This window comes from Poeciliopsis prolifica, unplaced genomic scaffold, assembly GCF_027474105.1.
Source record: "Poeciliopsis prolifica strain line A6 unplaced genomic scaffold, Auburn_PproV2 SCAFFOLD269, whole genome shotgun sequence".
NCBI classification, from domain to species: domain Eukaryota; kingdom Metazoa; phylum Chordata; class Actinopteri; order Cyprinodontiformes; family Poeciliidae; genus Poeciliopsis; species Poeciliopsis prolifica.
This window is the reverse complement of record NW_026562644.1, coordinates 1,480-24,374: the sequence shown is the minus strand read 5'-3', so window position 1 is coordinate 24,374 and position 22,895 is coordinate 1,480. Positions and strand designations below refer to the sequence as shown.

Sequence of the window (22,895 nt, the reverse complement as noted above, 5' to 3'; positions counted from 1 at the left end):
AAGCAGCAACTACAGCTCTCACACAATGTGGTAAGGCACACGCTACACTATCAAGTTTTGAAGAAAAATATGCTATTAGTCTCATTTTATCACCATGCTGTTGGACTAGCACCGAGGTCATGACATGACCTTTACAATCCACCATCTGAACAAAAGGTTTTGTATTGATAATCTGGTAACGCTAACGCAGCGCTTGACACGAGGGCCTGTTTTAGTTTGCAAAGTACTTCTTCTGCTTCATCTGCCCACAACAAAGAAGAAGACATTTTAAAATCTTTTATACATTAATTTATTCAGAGCTGCCACAATTTCTGCATAATTAGGCACCCAGTTTCGACAATAGTTAGTCAACCCCAAAAAGGACATCATCTGTTTTTTTTTGTTTGTGGTTTGGGAGCTTGGAGAATTGTCGTTTTTCTATCCTCCGCTATGGTTCGTCCTCCTTCACTCAAATTATGACCCAAATATTTTACTTTTCGTTTACACAGTTAAAGTTTATTTTGTTAACCTTATGACCTTCTTTAGCTAAATGTTGCAGAAGCGCTAAAGTGTTTTGCTTACAGGTTTCCCTGTCTGGAGAAACCAATAAAACATCAACTATGTACAACAAAACTTGGCTCCCTCCTGGGGGTTGAAAAGTTTACATACTTGCACTCATTACTTGAAAGAGAATTGTAGGGCTTTCACAGTAGCCTTGAAGTAGTCTGGTGTACGTGTATCTTTTCCCTTCAAAAGTAAAAGCAAACCAAAATTGGCTCTCTTTCTCAATTGGTATTGAGAAAAAGGCATTTACTGATGTCTACAACCGTGAATACTTTTGCATCTGATCTAAGAGAATTCAACAATGTGTGTGGATCAGTCACATGTTTTGTGTCTGTGTACAGATAGGTCACAGTTATCTTGGCTGGGGTGACCTTGTTGAGTCTCGCTTCATAGTTCCTATCAGGCCCAGGAACTGTTTTGAACCAAAGTGTGACATGCAAATCATCAGGAGACTTTTGATCCTGTAGGGCAGAAATGGCTTTATGCCCCTCTGCCAGAAGTGTTTGTGCAGTGTTGTGTGGGGGTTTGTTGGGCACATCCAATGAATAAAAGTAATACAGTTCCCTGTGTCCCTGGACAACAAAGAAATCCCCTTCTTTTATTCCTGTAGCTGATCTTGACATTTTCACCACAAATTTTTTACCCCAAGAATGTTTTCTCTACATGTTGTTCTACATGCACCCGTGTCACAGAGGAAATTTACAGGTTTGCCATTTATTAGGAGAGTTATTTCAGGTCTTATGCTGTCCATAGAAAGTAAATCCTGAAGATTTAACTGGACCTCTTCACTCCCCAATTTCTCTGATCTTAATCATGCTGACTGTCCTGTGTTTTTTTTTTTGTTTTCTTTTTCTCGGGCAATCTCTGGCTAAATGTCCTTCCTGCCCACAACACCAGCACCCCGAGTAACTGTGCCTGTAGTTTCCTCTCCCATGTCTCCCTTTTAAACCTCTAAGGTTCTGACCTCTGCCCCTAAAGCCTTCTCTTCCTCTCCTGTCCTCATAAAACACTTGTTCCTCATCCTGGAAAAAGGCTCCTGGAACCTTTTCCTTTTCTTTTGTAATTTCTTTCTCCCCACTTTCTCGTTTTTGCGCTACTAATTGTACATCATCATACCCTTCCTCGTACAATTTTTATTTGAATTTGTTTTTTTTTTATCCTGATCTTAAATAACTTTCCAGTTATTTGATTTTAGACTGTCTGTTGGCTTAGTTTTACTTATTCATTTCCCCATTTTTTTTTTTTATTTAAATTTGGACCAGTTTTGCCGACTCCTAGGGAGTCCTAGAAACTGGAGATCTGATTCAGTAGGCCAGCAATTGAAAAGACCTGTTGTGGTAACTCTCACTTCAACTCTTTCGAGTGGAGAGTTCTTGCCTGTGCATCCACAAGAGGTTTGCTGCTCACAATCCTACTGTTTTACATGAGATAAAATACCAAGTGGTATTTATACCTCCAATCACGCTCACATACACACCTTTTTTTTTTTTGTTTCACGGATTTGAAGCGCCTGTTATCGCCGTCCATTTAACCACGGGTATTCGTCGGGCCCCGTTCCCACAACAGGTGGGGTTCGTAAGATCTCAAACCACGTGAGGTTGCAAAACCCCGAACCAGGTGAGGTTTGCAAGTCCTCGTCCCAGTAGGGTTTTACAAGACCTCCAGCGAGGTAAGGTTTACCAACCCTTATTTTCTAGTTTATTTTATTATTTTTTTTTTTTTTTGTCTTTCATTTTTTATTTTTATCTCTTACATACTGATACGGAACTTAAGCGCCTGTTTTCGCCGGACTCCGCAATCCGTTTAGCCTGCAGGTACTAGTTGAGCTACTGTTACTGCTCACAATAGTACAATTACTAATTGGGCTGCTGTTACTGCCCAAAACAGTGCAGGTATTTTGTTGGGCTACTGTTACTACCCACAATAGTACAATTGTTATTTGAGTTGCTGTTATTACCCAGAACAGTGCTGGTATTAGTTATTTGAGCTGCTATTACCCAGAACATTTCTAGTATTAGTTGGGCTGCTATCATTGCCCACAATAGTACAATTGTTGGTTCCCCAGAACAGGACAAGGCCTCCAGCCTTGAAGCACCAGGCTCCGTTAGCCTATCCACGGATTTTGTGCATTACTTTTACCTGTTAGAGTCTAGAATTGACAGGGTTTTCACTTGTGCGCGCAACAACCTTCAGTCAAAGAAGAAGTCACTCTTCTCTCACACAGAAGAATGACTTACTCTCTAAAACGTCATTCGCCACTTTTTAAAGAAGAATCACTCACCCTCTCTTGTCTTTCCCTGGAGTGTCGTCAACCTTCAGATCCCAGCAGGCAGGCCGAGCCCAGTCCTTTAACAGGTTCTCTTGCCGTGCGCACGGTCTTACTGGGGTCCGCCACACCTGCCGGAATCTTTCCAGTATATGACATCCGGCTCGAAGGACCAAAAATGTTAGGGTTAACACCTGTTAAACATACATTAACAAAGACAGAAAAGACAAAAGAGTTAGATTCTTTTTCACTCGCGAGGAGAACGGACAGAGATGTGCTTCAGTTACAATCTCCTACCGCTCTGAAGCACATTTTGTCTGCTCCTCTATTTTATTGTTTCTAGGATCCCTAATCACAAGGACGCTGTAGCTCTAAAGGGAGGGGGCAAACAGCTACAGCGTCAAATGTTATTCACTAACTAACACACAATCATTCTGTACTAGATAATGTCCTTCCAGGCACAAAGATTAATAAAATATGTAGTGATCTTAGCAATGATGGTTTTATTGGAGGCCAGCAGCTCAACCGAAGCAGAGCTCTTCACCAAGAGGTAAACCTGCAGGAAGATTTTGTTTCTGCTCTCTGTCAGTGAGGCCTTCTGAGAAAGGAATCAGAGCAAATCAACAATACAAGAAACATTCTTAATTCTATAATGAGATTAACTTTAAGGAAAGCATCAATTAAAGATACATTATAAAGATCAATGAGAATAACAAATAATTGATTAATAATATCACAATTTCTCCAACACTCATAGAGTCTTAAGTTCACGTATCTAAAATTAAGGCCTTGAAATGTCTTACATTAATTTAAAAACAATAAGTTCGCCTTAAATAGGTTTGTCACATGTATTAACTTTTGATGTAGCAGGAGTATTTAATCTCATATATTCTGTATAATTTAGTTTTTCTCAAATTATTTTTCTGTAAAGGAAATGTGTAAGTCGTGTGCAGATATATTAATTTTGTTCTGTAACTCGAGGCAGTTGAGGCTACCGCTAACTAGCTGCTGATAAAACCTAGCTAGCTACATAGCTGGAATTCTTTGCATCTATTATGGAAAAGTGCAATTTTATCTTAGTCTTTTTCACTATCTCATGTCCATTCTACGCAAAAAAAGCTCAACACTACTAGATTATAAAACATGCATTATTTTTTAGTCATGTAATAGATATTAAATGTTATTTGTAATAAGAAGCTTAAGAAGCCTTCAGTTTGAGTTGGTAATACCTGTAGAAACCCTGGACAAATACATCCATCCTCCCTTTTCTTTAAGTAGACTGCACTGGAAGATTGTCCAAACCCCAAAAAAATATTAACCAAAATGTACTGTCTTCTGCTTTATTCTCTTATTATGCTTATGTTCTAAACATATACAGCACCACAAGCTGTACCCGTGTGTTTATGTGTGTGAACAGACAGCCTCCAGGCGTACATCTGTTCCCCAGTGCTTCAGGGTTTGTGTCAGTGTCAGAGGCGGTAAAAGCCGGCATCTCCTCCTCCTGCCTGCTGGTCGCCGCACAGGCTGTCAAAGCTGCAACCGCTTTGTTCAGGTATAAACACCCAAAATGTAGACATGCGTAGAAATGAGACGCATTTTGTCGAGGAGGTTCGTATCGCTACATCTATCCTTGAAATACTGTTACATTTTTTCTTTTTCTTTCTTTTCTGTCTTGCCTTTTCAGAGCATGAGTTTTATTTTTACTTAGTTCCAACTTGCTTATGGTAAAGATACGCATGAATAATGAAAGTCCTGACTTTACATGGGTGTGCTTAAAATCTCATCAAAGCCAGTTGATAAAAGTGCTGCAAATTAGCGTCTCCCCTCAGCTGCAACATATCTACACTCAGGACTGAGACAAAACAATAGAAACTTGGACAAACAAGGAGGAAGGACCAAAGTTTATTTTGTCTGCACTCAAAATAAGTGTGATGGAGAGAAAGTTAAATATCTCCAAATCTGACCTTTAGAGACCTGCAATAAAAAGTGACATCTTGGGGACGTGGATTCTCAGTAATAATTTATTTTAAAGTTTTTGTTCGGATCTCTCCCAGTAACAGTGGAGAGCGCTGTAATTTGTATTTTTTTGACAAGTTCAGAGGGAGATAAAGGAAAATATGTTGTACCTAATTAAATTGTATTTCCAGAGTATGAATATGCATGTTCTGCTAAGACCTGGACATGTTTTTTTTTTTTTTTTCGTAATTTGACTTATGATACAGGCAAACATTACCTCACTAAAGAATCGGCTTTCAGAAACTTCAGATTTTGAGATTTTATCTAGACTCATTTTACAGCACATCCAAAACTACATTGAAAATGAAATGTATTTTTTTCTTTTTTGTTTTCGTAATTCTTTCTCACTTTTGCCAAGGAGAAATCTTTTTGATCCACCAAGACCTCAGGAAAATCTGAAAAGGCATTTCAGGCAAAAAAAAAGAAAGAAGAAAAATCGGTTTGTGAGCTTAAGATCAAACCAACTCAAGTTTTACAGCAAAGCAGAAAATGGACAGTAAATTGTGGCGTTATCCGTTTTCTATAGTCTGCCAAGAACCTGTATCTACATTGCAGCCCACATAAATCATAGCTAACGCACGGTGAAGAAGCTGTTCATTAGTTTTTATGTGGCTTTATCTTTGCAATCCATCTTCTTAACATATCAGAAGGTGCTTCCTTAATCAAAGGAATGTCTCTGCCTCTTTTAGACTCAACCATCAGTCCAGACCAGTCCAGTACCAAGAGCTGGAGGAACTGGTGGAGGCCATCACCAGCAGGTTCCCTGAGCTGATTCTGACTTCCCCTTCTCATCGACGCAGCATGGCAAGTCACACATTGTTTTTATACAAGCCAGTTCAAACTATTAATCTGTTCTGCTCATAAATCTCTACATCATTATGTTTTTTAAGGTTGCTGTAGGTACTGTAATGATTAATTCGGTAAGTCAGTATGTTCTGAGTCTCTCCTTGTGCGCGCTAATGGCAACAGATGTGAAAGAATATATAATTGTGTAAAATAATTTAATAAGTAAGTCTTTTAAAAGAGTCTGCTAAATAATTCCTTACTGGTGTATTTTTTTTAATCTCTGTTCTTCAATCAAAATAAATGCATAGCATTGCAACATAAAACAATATTAAAGCAAAAATAACGATAATAGTAATTGATTCAACAACAAAGATTAATCAGCTAATTCCCAAAACAGATTAAAAATACAACAAAAAATTGTCAAGACATGTTTTTTTGTTTTTTTTTTAAAGGTACTTGATCAAATAAAACTGTATCCATTATATTCACATTTAAAAATGCAACAGCAGGTGTTTTTGGTTGCCTAGTCGTCTGTGTTTGCCTCTACAAGGTTTATGTATTTTTTTAGCTTATCAGAAAAACTAAATAAAAAATATAAAATATAATTTTGCCAACTGCAGTGACATGCCTCAAAGCTTGTTATGCAGCAAGTATTGGTTGCCTTAGTTACTTATCTTATTGGGAAGTAAAACATCTGTTTAAATAAATAGTTTTATTGCTACGTTGCCAACCCACAACATATCACACTTTTTTATTGAAAATAAGTCTCGCTGTGGTATTGCCTTGTTTTCGAGGATGCTAAAGGATAAATCACGTTTTCTCACACAAGCAATAGTTTGTTCGACTGGGTAAAAATAGCTGAACTCAGGATGCAATAATCTCTACAAAAACAACACACTGCATATATATGAGTTTGTCGTAAATACAAATAAATTTTTTTTTAGCACTTAGAGATTTTACATGTCTAAATGCAGTCAGGCAGGAATGTGCTGGACTACATCCAGAAACGAGGAGACAGAAATAAAAAGGAAAGTTGTGAAAAAGTCCTCAACCCACCTCACCTGATCTGGCGTCAGGTGAGGTGGGTGTGGCAGGCACAGAAAAAGCAATGAGGACGTCTGGTGGTTGTGAGGAGCCTGACAAGTTACGCTGCAGAGATAAATAAAACGTTCTGGCATCTGAGTATCGTAAACGTGACACCAAAACTCTGCGGACAAAGCAACGTTTTTCCAGTTTGTACTTGTGCAAACTGCATAAGCCCTTTTGCTTCGAGGTTTGACTTACTGCGTATTCATTAAACTGTACTCTTCATTCTTTGGTTGTAATTAGTGGATATTTAAGCTACTGCTGCATTTCTCTCCACCTTGAACCAGTTTGCCCTTTGACCCCTGAGCCATCAAGGTGTTTTCTCTCCTCCAGAACATTTTCCGTAAACCTGATGAACGCTTGTGTCAGGTTAGGAAGTGAAAAATGAACTGATTTTCAATCAGAACTCTGTAAAAAAAAGTTTTTCTTTTTTACTAATACAGACTTAAATAACACAGAATATCAATATTTCTTTTTTCTATGCAATACGGTCAGACATAATAATAATTAATATTGGTTAAAGCTCTTTCTTTTTGAGTTTTACAGTCTCTATTTTTTGTTTTAACCCAGCTCTGTTTTATCTTACAGGGAAACAAACAAAGTTCGGATTCCAGCAGCCAGACCTTTCGGTCCAAAGGATTTCTGCTCCAAGCTCTGATCTGTTTCCAGGCAGCCTGCAGGTAACAAATGGCTCAATGAACTCAGTAAAATAATTAGTGCAGATCTCTGCCAGTAATTTAACAAGTAGGCATCAGTTTGTTCAAATGAAACTCTCTAGTGAATGTTTCTAATTTAGAAATAACGAGTGAAACGTGTTATTAGAGTTTATATTGAACTAGATCAAATAGTTCTTAGCGTAAAGGTCTCTTTCTTTTTAGTAAAATTGGAAAGGAAAATATAACAATGTGGTATTTTTCTGTGCATCATTTGCGTTTTCTGAGTCTCATCCTCTGCTTTGTTCCTGTGTGCAAGCTGTGCTTTGTGTCTTCGTTTAAACAAAAGTCTTGTTTACATTGAAGGCTCGCAGAGGAGTGTGCGTCAGAGCCGGCTCTGACGAAGAACCCGTTCACAGCCCCGTATAAACACAGCGGCGCTCAGGATCCACTGGAGTCCGTCTGCCAGTGTCTGCTGCGCTGCTGCGACTCTGTGTGGATACCAACCGTGCTGGTAAGGCCCAAAGTTACAGAGCTGATGTCTGAATGATGGAACTCAAACTTTGTGACAATTTGTAAAAAAAATGTTTGCAGTATTATAGATTTGGAAATGTGTGCAGAAATTGTGAAAAATGGCATGGCAAAAACACAACACCACATGCACCAGTTTATCTGCAGGAGATTTCCCTTGTTAGGGTTTGATAATCAGCTGGTTTTTCCCAGTTCATCCATGCATCATCACTAAAAACTCTCATCCCGGCTTGTCACAATAAACAATAAATCAGCTAATTGCATAATAAATTAAAACGAGCTCTAATTTTCATTTGCATGATTGTTTTTCTCTCTCTTTCTACTAAAAACTGGATGACGAAAGTCGTCACTCTGGTGCATTGGTTTCCTCTAAGAGACAATAAAATATATTCTATTTTTATTTAAACTAAAACCTTTTTTTTTTTTGTCAAAAGAATTTTGTTTATGGAGACTTCATAACTCATTATATTAGTTGTTTCTGTTTTGTTTATTTTGATATTCAAAATGTCTTCCTGTTCCAGCGTTAAATATTCATTAGAATTTATATTAATTTTTGAGAGAGTTTATTTGCATTATAGTTCATTACCATTATATTACTTTGAAATGGTCTCAAAATGACAATTGGTTATTGCAGTAACTTCTTGGACAATTTATCAGTCTGTCATTATGACAGGGCTACTCTCATTACTTTCTGTCTAAATGCAGCTCTCTTGTTTTTTGTTGAATAAAAACAATCAAAGCAATGTGTTGCTCTGCCTTCCATTTCTGCTTTATAGTTCTTATAAAAACTAATCAGAATTGGAATCAGCAGGTGAAATATTAAAGGTCACGGCAAATCCATGCTGACCAGCAGCAGCCTAATTGGTTCATTTCTAGATCTCAGCCTTATTTATAAAACATGGAAGCTTGTGAATGTTTATCAATGTCTGGGTTGTAACTAATTGTGTTCTTGGACCCTTTTTGTGTTTCACCCCACAGAGGACATGCGATGGTCCGCCGAGCGCCCAGATTCTGGAGTCGCTCTACTCCATCCTTTGCTCGCAGTTTGTCCTTCTTCCATCTCTGATGCCACAGTTTGCAAAAAAACTGGGTGAGCTTTAATAACTCTCTGCAGTAAATGTGAAATGTTGCTGTTTTTCAGACAAATATTTTCTTTTCAAGTAGCTTTGAGGTAGTTTTAACTTTATGAAAAGTTAGAAAAAAATCACTATAATGTGAAGGATGTTAAAGTAGTGCTGACCTTTGACATGTAACATGATTTATTTAGTGCCTATTTTAAAAAAAAATCACCACCATGGATTTTTTTCTTTTTATTGCTTTTACAAACAAATCATGATAAACTCAATTTGGCTTTTTTGACAAAATAAATTACACCAAAAACACTATAATTTGAAGGTGAAAACTAATTTCTGCAAAATAGTAATTAAATAAAAATAGACACAGTAACGTAATATCAAGCGAATACTTACTGTATGTTTTTAAGGTTAAGGCAGAAACCTTAGTAGTTACTGCTGACCTGATTTCATCAAAACCTAAAAAGAAATTCAAACTAAGCTGTCAATGAATACAATCAGACTTGATTATTAAGGAGAAGTTGGTCACCAGAAAGCCAGCTTTGAATAAAACAATGCAGAGAAAAAGCAACCGTGTTCTGCAGGATTGATGTAAAACATTTCCATAAAACGAAAGAAAAAGGAAAAAACCCTTAACAGAGCATGTTGAAACCACTCTGTAGCATTTTCATTTTGTTATTGCGAGTCTGTTGGGTATGTCTCAATAAATATAAAGATGCACTTCAATTATGAGACCCAGAGCAGTTTTACCCAAATCCTTCCGGGTCTCCTCTGGGCTTTCAAAAGCATCAAATTTAATCATCCCAATTTTAGGCATCAGTTAATCTTAAATAAACTCAGATTTCTCACACAAGTTTTCAAATTACATTTCATTACATGTCAAATTTAGTTCAATATTGCTTCTTCCATTGGCTTTTTTTTATTTCTGAAATCTACGTATGCCGTATGCTGGCCGCATTATTTCACTTACAGGCAGCAAACAACCTAATTAGAAGGAATAATAATTCCTTATATTCCTTAATTATAATAATAATTATGTTAAGAAAATAAAACTGAAACATTCCTGTAAGGTATTTATGATTAAGTACTTCAGAAAAAACATATACTGAACAAGGTTTGGCTTCAAATTACAATTGACTAAAACTCAACAGCCCTCATGAGAGTTTATTGGAATTAAGGAATTATTCAAATCCCACTTTAAAAACAAGCGTTAGTGGATGAACTTGTTTTCTTGCTTGCAAGTTAAACACAACGAGGTAGAAGACATTCTGTCTCACAGGAAGTAAAACATAAAGACTCAAGCTGTGGATTGTCCTAGAAGACATCCTGGAGTCCCTGGAATAATTACCGTTGTGTCGGATAATTGCTCCCCTCCTCACCTTCTCTCCCCTCCAGTGTCTTCTGGTTTCTATCGGCTGGCAGTGGAGCACAAAGCCTCTGTGCAGGAAACAGGTACACCTACAGAATACACAAAGACAAGGACGCTCATAAACAGCAATTAACAAAACGACGCCGTTTAGACGTGGAGGTGTTCATGTTCTGTGTCTTCATTCAGAACTCAGTGACACAATTGCAAAAAAAAAAAAAAAGAAAAGAAAAAAAACCAAGACTGTGAAACATGACTGAGGATTCTGAAATATCTTTTTCAGAAATGTGTTGCACCTGCAGGTGTAACATTCTCTGTCTTATATGAAAGCATATTGACTGTTATTTGCACGTGTTTGAGGCTGCACGTTTGTGCTGCTGTGTGCGATGGTGGTTGTGGTTGAAGAAGGCTTCAGGCCCCCCTGCTCTGAGCTGTAATGAAAGTGAACTGCACTCGGTCTGTCTTTCATGTTGTGAAAGCACATCCTGTCCTGTGTTTGACAGTTCAGTCGTCCATAGACCAGCCTTTCATGGGGAGCACATGTATTTCTTAGCTTCCCTAAGAGGAGATAATGTTTCTGCTGTGATCTTACGCATTCATGGTTATATTCTGAGTTTTGTCAACGTTTCTCCCTTTTGTGAATTGTTGCAGGAACCCAAATCTGAACGCAACTTGCTGTGGCTTTCTGCAGAAACTAAGCATGTGTCTACTCTTCCAGTCAGACCCTCCCTGTGGCTCCAGTCATGGTATACACAGCTTGCATACATGGTTGCACCACAGTGCACAAAGTCAATTAGGAACCACTGAGAATAAGGTGATTTTACTGTGTGTTGCCTAGAGTTACAGCTTGTTGGGCAAGAGTTTTTTTTTTTTAGATTTTAAGAAAAGTGTGAAGTAAATGTAGATGCTGTCACTAATGTAGCGGCTGATCGGGTGCAACGCCTTGCAAAAATATTCACACCGTTTGAACTTTGCCATGATGTGCCAGCCTGCAACCACAAATTTAACTGTTTCATTGAGATTTTCTGTGGTAGACCAAACCAAAATGGGGCCTAACTTTGAGGTGAAAGGAAAAGAACTTTTTTTTTTCTTACAAATAAAATTTTTTTAAAACGTGTGCATTTTACCTCCACCAGTTCAGTGGTTTGTAGAACCATCTTTAACTGCTATACAGCTGCAAATAGTTTTGGTGGTGTTGAGTTTGAAACAGAACTTTGATATTCAAATTAAAACATACTTTATTGATCTCAGAGGAAAATTAAATCTTGTTTAATTAAAGAGTTAGTGATGGCTGTGGGCAGGAAAAATCTCCTGTAGCGGTCTGTATTACAACTACTTAGAAGAAGCCTCTGACTGAAGACACTTTCACAGACAGTTTCATGAAGAGACGCTTCTGAAAGACGTGGAACTGGGTCAGTTTCTCCAATGACATGACAAGTGATGGCCTCAAACACAGTTACCTCTATGTAAGCTCACTGCGCAAAACTCCACTGCTGAAAAAAGCATGTTTTTTCTTTATTAAAGTTTACTGCAGGAGATATGGACAAGCTAAAGACACACTGGGGTTACACAACCTGACATAATGATGCCAGAACACATTGTCAAAGATAAATAAACTTTCAATCCTAATAAACATTTAACACTGGCACTGGAAGACATTTTAAATATCCCAAATAAATAAATTAAACATCAAATAAAATTAATTACAAAGTCTCTGTAAAGAAATTTGTCCTTCAAAAAAGACCAACGTCCTTGGTCATCCATTTTTTTGGGTAGAAAGAGAAGAACAACAAATCATGCAAATGGAGATTGAGCTTGCTTTAATTTATCATGCGATTAGATGATGTGTTGCTTACTGAGACAATTGGCCCCAGAACATTAAAGTTGAATCCATGCCACACTTTTCAGAGTTATTTATTTTCTGTTTTGAAAACAATGTATCCATTTCCTTCTGTGACAAAATGTGGAGAAGGTTAAAAGGTTTGCATACTTTTGCAAGGCACTGTACATAACATAAAAGAAGTGAAAGTGTGTTAAGAGCATCATGGTCAAAAAACCCCAACACAAACCAACTGTCGGTGCTGCTCTCAGCTAAAGTTAGCAAGGTCACATTCAGAAACTGCGGATGTATTGAATGTGTGAGCATGCTCTGAAACATCTGTATACTTTTGTACAGCATAAGTCCAAACTATAAGAATGAGAACCAAAACAGAATCAAAGTCATCACTGTTTCTGCTCTCACACTTTCCACATTGCTGCCAAATGAAAAGTAAAATGTACAAAAGCATCTCAGTGACTGCAGCAGCTCCCAGGGGACGTGTTACGCTGTTCAGTAAAATATTATTTCTTCCAAGCAATAAGATGTAAGATGTGTATCAGTAAGCATGCATCACTGTTATGTACGTCTGGAGTTGTGTGTGTGTGTGTGTGTGTGTGTGTGTGTATGTGTGTGTAAGCAGTGAGAACTGGAGTTTTGTTTGCTCCATTTTCTGCCTTGCCACATTTTTATCACTGCTATCTGCACCATCTTCAGTCTCCATGATTCAGATTTCTTTTTCCTCCTTGCCTTTGTTTTAGAATCCATTCATTCATGTTTGTCATTATTTTTAGTCTTCCTCTTGTTCTTCTTCTGTCCTTTCCTGCACTTGTCTCACTCCATTCTCTCTGCAATTATCAAAACTCTTCGGTTTTCTGTGTTCCTTTATCTGAAACTCGTTTTCTGCTAAAAAAAAAAAAGTTCAATCTGTCTTTTTTTCACCTTATTTTTTATGAAGCACTTTTAGTCCTTGGCTTTTTCTCAAGATCCTAAATCATGAATTTTCTTTTTTGTTAAACTCTGGCTGTTCCAGTCAGTTTATTCACTCATATATTTCTGCAGGTTTGTTCTGCATCCTTCTGGTTATGAAAGCTTGAACCCCTGTAGGGAAAATATTTGTTGCTATGAATAACCTAAATCATTACACATGACCACAGTTTAAAGTAGGTTTCCAGAAGACATATGTTAGCAAAATCTTTTTTTCTAGATTTGTTTCTTTTTTCAAACCTGGTTTATAAATAACAAAAAGCCCTTCTATTACCGTCCCTTAAAACCTCCACTTCTTAGATGTTTCAAGGAAGGAATAATAAATATATTTTAAATATAACAATATGGTCATATGTGTGGATTTGGTCTCTATTTTAAAGTAGCAAATACCCGATAATCACCTAAAAGGATCTTATTCAAGCGGGATTATTAAAGTTCCTTTTTATTAATATTATAATCGTGGATCTTGGTAAATCTTTTCAACACTTTTTTCACACGAAATGTGACATTTGTTTTGGCAGTGAAAAGTCGTTGCACATAAACAGAAAGAATACAGAAGATCATAAGTGTGGCTGCATGTACGTATACGGACGTTCAAGTTTTACTGGTGTAGGTACGGAAAATCTTTTATAAATACATAAGTAACATTTTGCTATGTATATACAAGAGGCAATAACAAAAACAATATCAAACTATTAAGATGTTCAGTAAAGATATTAAACTTGGCTTAGAGGTAACTATTTCTGAGTCTGACTGAAATTATTATGCTCAAAGTGTGAAAGTAAACAAAAAGCACAAACACAAAACTGGTGGCATCGATGTTCACACCCTTTAATTCTGTCTTTTTGGTCTCACATGTGACAGTTTTATTAGTTTAACTTTCATGACATTCCCTCATTTAGATCATTTTGCTAAAGCTGCAGTATTTAAGTTTATCACATCTGATCTGTTTTTGCTTTTGTTGATTTATTAGAGTTGAAGCTCGGTTTTCTCTGAAAATAGAGGTTTCCACAGACTGTGTGAATCCTGCGTGTTTTGCAGCTATTTGGTTTGAGCAGTGTGCAGGATACATCTAAAAATGCAACACCGTGCAAAGCGTAATGTATTTTTCCTATTTTATGGAGCGTGAGAGAGATGCAGCATTGTAATATCTTGTAAGAGCCACTTCAGATTCATCTCCTTTACCTCGCCTGCATGGAAGTACCGTTCTCCATAACTAATAAAACTAGAAGGCTGAAACTGGTAAGGGAGACTGCTAAGAGACCGGCAGAAGCGCAGAAGTAGCAGCAGGAATTTCTGATTACCAACTATCCTGTTTTACATGTGACCACATCCTCCTGCATTCTCCTTTAATGTGCACCAAGCATTTTCATCAGCAGAAAAGATCCAGGACTGCCTGAAATCTTTGCAAAAACCTCCGGCTAGAATCTGATGAAACTGACCTCGAGCCTTTTACTATATTTCCAAAAAATATATGTTTGGCACAAAAACAGCAGCAACGATTCAATTTTACTTAATTCATCGGCGCTTCCTGAAGATGAAGAGGGATTTTTATGTTCATCATCATTTGAGCTCGTGTCAAAACCAGTAACATTTTGACATCACCAGAAGAAAATGAATGTTTTGGGATGACATGGCCAGAGATTAAATCTGACAGAAAATCTTTGAAGTCATCTGAAGGCAGCTTCAGATCAGATTATGAAGTGTCCTCATAATCTGAGTTGAAGAAATTCTAGATTAATATTGTTGAGTTAAGATGTAAGACTCTTAATCAAAGGTTGTTTTAGTAAAGTATTGGTCAAAAGCTGCTACCTGCCTACCTGACTTCTGCTGCTTGTTGAAAAGTGCAAAACTTGGAGAAATTTTGGTTGCAAAACTATCTTTTTATAGTTTATTTAAGGAATTAAACTCAAAACATTTCTGTCAGCGTCCCAAAACATGTTCACTCGTCACAAAAAGCAAATATTTACACCTTTGTCTTTAGTAGTTGACTGAAGCCTAACAAAAAGTTGGGTAGGGTGACTGGAATCAAATGTCAGATCATCTCATTACTCAGAAGTTGATGTCTTTATTTTTTTAAATCACTTTAAGACCTAAATCTTAATGATCTTAATTGAACGTAGCAAATCTTGCAGAAATCCATTTTGATTGACAACAAACACTGGGTGAAAGTGTTTAAAAGAGTTTAAAAGCTTTAAAATGTCCAAATTTTCCTCTTTCCGCCGTATGTTGCCTTCATTAAAGCACCTATTGTTTACTGCTCTTTCAGCTCTCGCCAAACCGTCTCTCCAGGTACCAACGCTGACGGCTCACGTTACGGTTCCTCTGCGATACAGATATTGATTTCACACATCCATGACAGCATTGTTCTCTAAAGAGACAGATATTGACCTCATTTATGGTTTTGCCAGAAGGTATTGGAAAAGTGACAAATCAGCACAACCCCTCAAGGTTTTCCTACCCAGGACTTTAGCAGTGCCAGTCGTGGCAATAAGACACTGAATCTGTAGTGAATAGGCCTCTATTTACACTCACAAAAAGTTTTTTGTTTGTTTTTATTTGGTCATGAGAATTTGTTGTGGTTTTTTTATTCCTCATCCCCAGATTTTGAGGAGGTGGAAACTCTTCTGCAGTGCAACCTTTCCTCTCTGTGCTGTCACCTGTCAGACTGGCCGTCTCTGCTGTGTGAATATCAAGAACCGGCCGCCCAGTACTGCCTGGTGATGATGCTCTACCTGGCTCTGAAGCAAGGAGACAGGTAAAATTATTTATGGTATCGACTACAGCAAATACCTGCAAGCAATGAAACCGTAAAACAAACTAAATCATTTATGGCTTTAATCGTGTTTTGGAAACACTTTGGGGATGTGTGATAGCATTTTATTCAGGAGCGCTTTCTTCTTCCCCGTCCTTGCGGAGTGCAGAATAAAAGAAACAAATTAAGTTTTCTTGTAAACTGAAGCTGTAACACATTGTTTTTGAATCTATTGAGCTATATCTTCTTTTACATGGTGGGAGAGGTTGTTTTTTTTTTTCTCAATAGAAAATCTTTCTTCTTGCGTCACAAAGCTTTTCTCTCCTTGAAAATTGTCTCCAAGGAGAAGATTGAGACATTCTTACCACATGTTGCAAGCTGTTTCTTCAGGTTGCTATACAGTTTCCACTCCAGAACGTAATCCACACACAATCTGCAGCGCAAAGCGCCTTGTGTTTTATTTAAATGTCACGAAGAAATAATTATTTCAGTGTACAGTGAAAACCGCCATTCTTATCGAGTCGCTTGTGGAGAGTACTTTAATAAGAAACGCAATGGAAGTCCGGACTGGACGCCTGTAGCTGCATGCAGTGTATCTGCACTGCTACAAAAGGAGTCTTTGATCAGGAAAGTCATTTACTGGCTGCCAAGTTTCTCTGGGGAGAACTATATTAACTGTGCTGCGGGAATCAATTGGAAAAGTACAGTGTCACCAAACTTTGTTCTGCTCGGTGCCAGTGGAAAAACATTCATCTTTGCTGTAGTTTATTGTCAGAACTTTTAAGTTACAGAAACTTTAATGTTGCTGAATGTGCCCCATAAATTCAAACTTAGGCCTTTAATATTTATCTCCACGAATACCTTTTGGGAAGCTTCGATATGGTTTTTATTTTACAAGTTTTTCTGTGTATTTATTTATTTTTTCATGGAACTCTGCTGCTTCTGGTTCAAGATGTTTTTCTCAGTTTGTGAGATAACGCACTATTGAGCGATGTTCAAAGTCTGGGATGATGTTTTATAACCTACCTAACTTCTTTAACACGTTCTCCTCGACCTGTCTGCTGCGTTTCTTTGATCTTCATGATGCTATTTGTTGACTAATATTCATTAGCAAATAGCTTCACAGAGCAGATATTTGGAAATTGAAGTTAAATTATGCCCTGACTGATTCTATGAATAATTTTGAGGTACCAGAGTAAAAGAGAGGTGAGTTCAACTGGACACTGAACATCTCAGACATTTTAATTATTAAAGAAAAAAACAAGAAACTTTAATTTTCCTCACAAGCTGCGTTTCAAAATGACCATAAATTTGCATAGATTGAGATTTCATATTCGCTTCATGGAGAAAAACCAATTTTGAAAAAAAAAAACTATTTTTTTGGTTCTGGCGCTGGGATGAGGTGATTTTTTTGTTTTGTTTTTTTTTTGGCTAAATCAAAATTGATTTATTTCACAAAAGTGCAAAGGAAACAGTTTATTCACATCACACAAGTCATGATCAACAACCGAATGTTGCCAAACTATGCAGAAGACAACAGGAAGTTGTTGGATTATCGTGCCGCGGCATGTCTTATCACGTGAACAAACTTAATCACATATGATTTTAATTGTGTTTCTTATTTCATGGAAACACCACAAATTGCAATTTATTTTTTTTAACATGAGCGATGTATCAAAGTTTTGCATGACATTAGATATGTAAACAGCTTCATGTTGGTTTGTCACCTCAGGTTTCTTTACAATATTTGTCTTAACGTGATGAAATTTTTAAAAAGGCACAGAGTGGACATAGGTTTGTAAGGCAGTGTAAAAAGCGTAAATGTTGTTTATCAGCTTTGCTTCAATTGTAATTCAGTGTTGCTGTATTTCAGGCTGCACTCTCTTAAAAGTCATTTGCATGGTTGACATTCTCAAGGTGGAGTTTTAACAGAGCACGGTGAGAAATAAAACCGTCCGTCACGATGTGTCTGTTCAGGTTTATATTTCTGCCAGGCTCCTACGGCGCACTCACTGTGTTTTCAAATAGATATTTTATGGCTCTCAGAAATGTTTGTTTGTCTACTTAAAAGTTTTATCTGCCTTTCTGTTGATCCGTGGGTAAGCTTTCCCTCCAGGGTAGAGCAATAAAAGCCTCTCCTTGCCTTTTTTGTGATCTCACCAAGATTTACAAGTAGATCTACATTTTATCGGGAGGCTGAAAGTTGATTCTGTCTCTGCTTACAGATTAGAGTGTCTAAAGTCTTCCTACCTGGATGTGTCTTTGTGTGTTTCTGTCTTATAGAAACCAGTAGAGAAGAACTTTTGTAGCCTTTTCACACACCTGTAATCTTCTAAAAGTCCAAATAGAGGATGTATTTGTGATCCTGTGAGTTGGTAGGTCGTGACATTGCTTTGTTTGTGACCCCCAGGCTGCTCCCAGACCAGGCCGTGTTCTCCAGTGTGGTGGTGCTGCTGCAGTCGGTGCAGGAGCAAGGCGACTGCGTCCTTCCCCGCTCTGTTCTCCGCTCTGCCCTCTACTTGCTGGCAGTGACCCAAGACAGGAGCCCGAGTCTCGACGGGGTAACTCTGATCAGCTCACCAAACAGAGAAGGACACACCGTTGCTCTGTGTCAGCTGCAATGCACAACTTCATCAACTTTACTGTTTGGCTTTGTTGCACCCTGTTTAATAATGCCCTCAATGTTGAGGAAACGAGGCTTCAGGCTCTCGAACGCAAATGTGCGGGTCCTCAGATGTGAAAAAACATTTATATTTGCTGAATTATTTAATGTTTATACATTTAATGTGTTCAGAAGAAAACATTGCATGTATTTTTACTGATTTTTAGATGCAAAGTTTGAGTTTTGAGTTGAGCGTTTATCTCCAGTCCTCACCTTCTATCAGCAGCATAGCATTAAACCAAATTCAGCTGTTCTGGTAAGATTTTTTGTTTTATTTAATTTTTGTTACAGTAATTTATTTGTGTCCTTGAGCTGAAGTCGGAGTGCAGAGGGTCAAAAATATCTCACTACTTTTGTTGCCAGTGACGATACAATTGCGCAAATTGGAATCGTAAAAATAAATTTGCCACTGCTGCGCCCCAAAACACAATCAAATTAAAAAAAAGAAAGCAAAGTTATATTTTTGATAAAAGGTTTTTGCGTCAGGATGAGGTTGTTTTTCAGCCATTTTTAAATTTGTGTGTTTCGCAAAACGGAAAACACGTCTCTGGCAACGCGGCGGTTTGCAAACAGCACTAACGAGCTTGTTTGCATGTATCAGAGCCCTCACCGGTATTGCTCGGATAATAAAAATTTAAGTTTGTCCTTCGAATTGAATCCAAAAGTCTTCTCTAAAATCACTGACCACTATTTCTGTGTTTATATGCTTCGCTCCCAAGTACAAGAGACTTGTCACTACAATAACTGAAAAGATGCCACGTCTCCTCTGACCACCAACTTGTGGTTTTTTACCAAAAAGAAAAATCCTAGCACCGCTAAAATCCGACGATAAAACACCCAAGGGTGTAAATACTTTTTAAAGGCACTGTAAATGCAAATTTTCTGAAGAGGCTGGATTTCTTCGTTGTGAATTTGAGAATGATTGATTTTTCTCCAGAGATGATGAACAGTTCATTCAAACGTAGAACGATAGAGCTGTCAACTTGAATTGATTCAGACGTTCAAATGTGTGATATCAACCAAAGCAGTAGAGATTTCATAACGCGCTCTCTTTAAGGCACTACAGACTCTAAAGCAATTATTTCCAGAATACTACTTATTCCACCCTAACAATTGCATTTTCTAGCCATGTCAAATAGTCTGAGCTATAAATAGACTCCTTTTTTTTTTTTTTTTTTCTTCACTGACTCAGCTTTCACATTCTAAGGAAAATATTTAATCACTCTGCTTTCTTCGTGAAAGCTTTAATGGCAGCCAGCGCTGTCTTATTGTGTCCGGGTTTTATCAGTACGACAGTACCCAGACTGATGGATTTTCTGCGCACAGAGGCAAAGATCAGCAGAAGCTCTCTCTCTCTCTCTCTCTCTCTCTCTCTGAGATTTAATGTAAAAATCATTAAAGTGGAAGTCACGGGACGCTTATAATCCAAGATTAACGGGCGTTATCCGTCTTTATGCACAAAAATCTCCTCGTGCTTTCCATGATCCGGCACCCGTCTTAATCTTTAATATATTTTATCTAATGCTAAGCAGAACAAATAACATTATCTGGAAATGTGTGCTGCTTTATTTCAAAGAGCATTAAACAGCTTTTCTGAAAGTGCTCAGAGGTAAATATTTTCTGAAAGATTAGATTATGTCATATCAACAGGGTAGATATTAAATTAGGTTGCTCTGACTCAGCTCGGTTTAAAAGCAATCTCCCTGCTTTGTATATTTATCTAGAAGAAAGCCCTTCGCTTTCATCGTGCTTCTTTTTGCTGGTCTTTTTTAGGCTCATCTGAACTGCGTTAGCAAAGCGCTGTCGTCCTGCCAGAGCTTCGCCTCCCTCTACAGCCACCACCCTGCACTGCTCCACTTCATCTGGCGCTATCCAGAGCTAGCGCAGAAGTTTGGAGCCCTGGTCTTAGAGCTCTGGTTGGCCAAGAAATCGCAGACAGGAGCAAGGCAGGACCTGGTACATACACAATCTTACACCTGCAACTCACGATTTAATTAGTGATTGTTTAGTTAGCGATTGATCTATCGATGGCTTTTTTATTAATTAGAAAAAAAAAATCTGTACATTCTGCAGATTTGTCATTTAAGCTTTTAAACCTTTAAGTACTACGGCAGTCCAGCCAAATTTTCAGTACCGTAACTCCGTCACACATTTCACACTCTGAAAAATTTCACCGGTTTCTGAAAGGGGAGACTTTGCACTTTATAGCCAATTTCAGGTAATTACGGTAATTTCACTCCCGCCTTAGCAGGGAGTGAAATTAATCTGAGAGGCACTTTTTTAATAGATGGTAAATTGTGAAAATAACTTGTTAGATATTGAAAGTTCTATTTGTTATGGATAAATGGGAAAATATATATTAACTCACATGACATTTAAAGAACTGTTTTGTGTTTATTTTTGCTGAATGTGTACCGGGTGAAGCTAAAACTGCATCCACTTTGAATTTTGGGTACAATGTATTTACAGACAGAGGTTTTATTTTCACCTTGAATTGAAAAATGTGACTTATTTTTGGTACAGTTTTGGCTGAATTACTGGTCTGAGAGTGTTGGGGGTTTTTAAGTATGTATACTTCAGTTAACGTTTAATCGTAAAATTAGTTTACGATTATTTTGAATTACTGATTAATCACGATTAATCCAATTAATCGTTTCAGTCATACTCTGCATTGTAACTAATAATAAAATAACCTTAACAGTTATTAACCTTAATTTCTTTCCAGATCTTGCGATCAGAATAATGAAAAGTTTTATTGTCTGTTACTCCTGCCTGCAGGCAGGTGTGCAGGAGAGTAATGTAAACACAGGAAGCCAAACACATCAGCAGGAGCAGAATGAGGAACCAGACTGGGAAACCTCAGAGCTGCTGGCTCTGATGGAGAAATACCCAAATGTGATGCTGACCCTTTTGGTGAGATCAACAAATTATTGCTACAATTTAGAAATTTGTAAACCTTAAAATTAGCATTTAAAATCTATCCTGTTTTCCCGAGGTTCTATTGTAACTTCTTTTTTTACTGTAGTTATTTTTTAAAGGTGATGCTTCTACTGTTTCGCCTGTGTTCGTACAGGACATGGTTGTTCGCGGAGAAGCTCCTGTTGCAGAACATGTCCTGCATGTGCTAAAGGTTGTTTTGCTTGGACAAAGAGAGTTTGCAACAGATTGTGCACAAGTCTTAGGCCAGCCCTGCTGCAGGCTTTGCAGTGGATCAGCGTGGACAACGTGGCTAATGGACCGGGACAACGTCACGCTGCAGCAGGTACAAAATGTAATCCAAAATCACAAGCATAAAGATTTACACAGCCATTATAGAAATGGAAAGATAGCTGCTACATCATAATAAAAGACCATTTACTTGCTTCAGCGTATTGAAGAAAATATTGTAAAATATATCAGATTAAATCTATAAAACACAGCCGTCAAATGAAATTGTATTATACCTGCAGAAATAAAGTTGTCCTTCCTTGTAGGGCACTGATAAAACCAATAGATTAGTTCATTTAAAATTTATCCGCCTCAGTTGTAGATTCTGTCTTTTATGTTTCTTTTAGAACGAACACATCTTGGTTAAATTTCATCACTGATTCAAGTTTGCAAGATAATTTCATATTTAGTCAGACAAACTGCAATTCATCTCCATATATGCATCAGATAAACAGCTCCTGACTGGACTGACACGCGTAATACTCACACTGTCAGGTTTAATTAGTGTGTTTCTTCCTACAGGGGATATTTATTGCTGTAGATAAAATGTATTCTTCGCTGCACCACTCAACAAACACTAAAGGATTTCACTCATTGCTTCAGGGGGAGGTTTAAATCCACTCTTCGTAAGCGAGAATGTCATATTAAATATTGACTTGAATGATTTGCTTTTTTTTTCACTGTGGTCTGATTATGCAGCATGCATAACACACGACAAATTATTAGGTTAAGTGTTTGTGCACTGATGCAACCAGATTGTTGGGTTTCCAGTCAATGTTTATATAATGTGACATTTTCATGTAGAAATAGTTCTGGAAATGTTTCGTTCTTGATTTTAAGTCACAAAAAGCTGACATCTTGTAGTAATTTGAGGTTTTCTGCGTGTTTATTTTGGTTTCTGTGTTTTGTGGAGTTTCTATGTTGTACCCCTCGATTAGTGACGTTTGTCTCTTGTTTCTCCTGATGTCTCCTTATGTATTTATACTCGCCTGTGTTCCTAGTTCCTCGTCAGGTCCTTGTCAGGTCTTGCGTCTTGTATGTTGTTTGTTTACATTGATTTCTTTAGTTAATTTGTTGGATGAATTGTACGTTTTTGTCTCAAACATCTTGTTCTTAATGACACTCTACCTCGTGTCTCTATTACATTT

The 22,895-nt window shown here is 37.6% G+C and overlaps 1 protein-coding gene across 1 annotated transcript in view; it reads left to right on the top strand.

Annotated features, from left to right (window-relative positions):
* Positions 1-21,802, top strand: part of LOC129357632 (meiosis inhibitor protein 1-like) — a gene marked incomplete at its 3' end in the record, with an annotated part of 42,678 nt that extends 20,876 nt beyond the window's left edge. Inside the window, 13 exon segments of the mRNA XM_055026724.1 lie at positions 4,227-4,361; positions 5,515-5,629; positions 7,286-7,377; positions 7,717-7,864; positions 8,860-8,971; positions 10,350-10,385; positions 10,388-10,406; positions 10,972-11,066; positions 15,728-15,881; positions 18,289-18,439; positions 20,314-20,496; positions 21,319-21,453; positions 21,614-21,802. Coding sequence (XP_054882699.1) covers positions 4,227-4,361; positions 5,515-5,629; positions 7,286-7,377; positions 7,717-7,864; positions 8,860-8,971; positions 10,350-10,385; positions 10,388-10,406; positions 10,972-11,066; positions 15,728-15,881; positions 18,289-18,439; positions 20,314-20,496; positions 21,319-21,453; positions 21,614-21,802 — 1,564 coding nt within the window.
* Between the last annotated feature and the right edge of the window lie 1,093 nt (positions 21,803-22,895).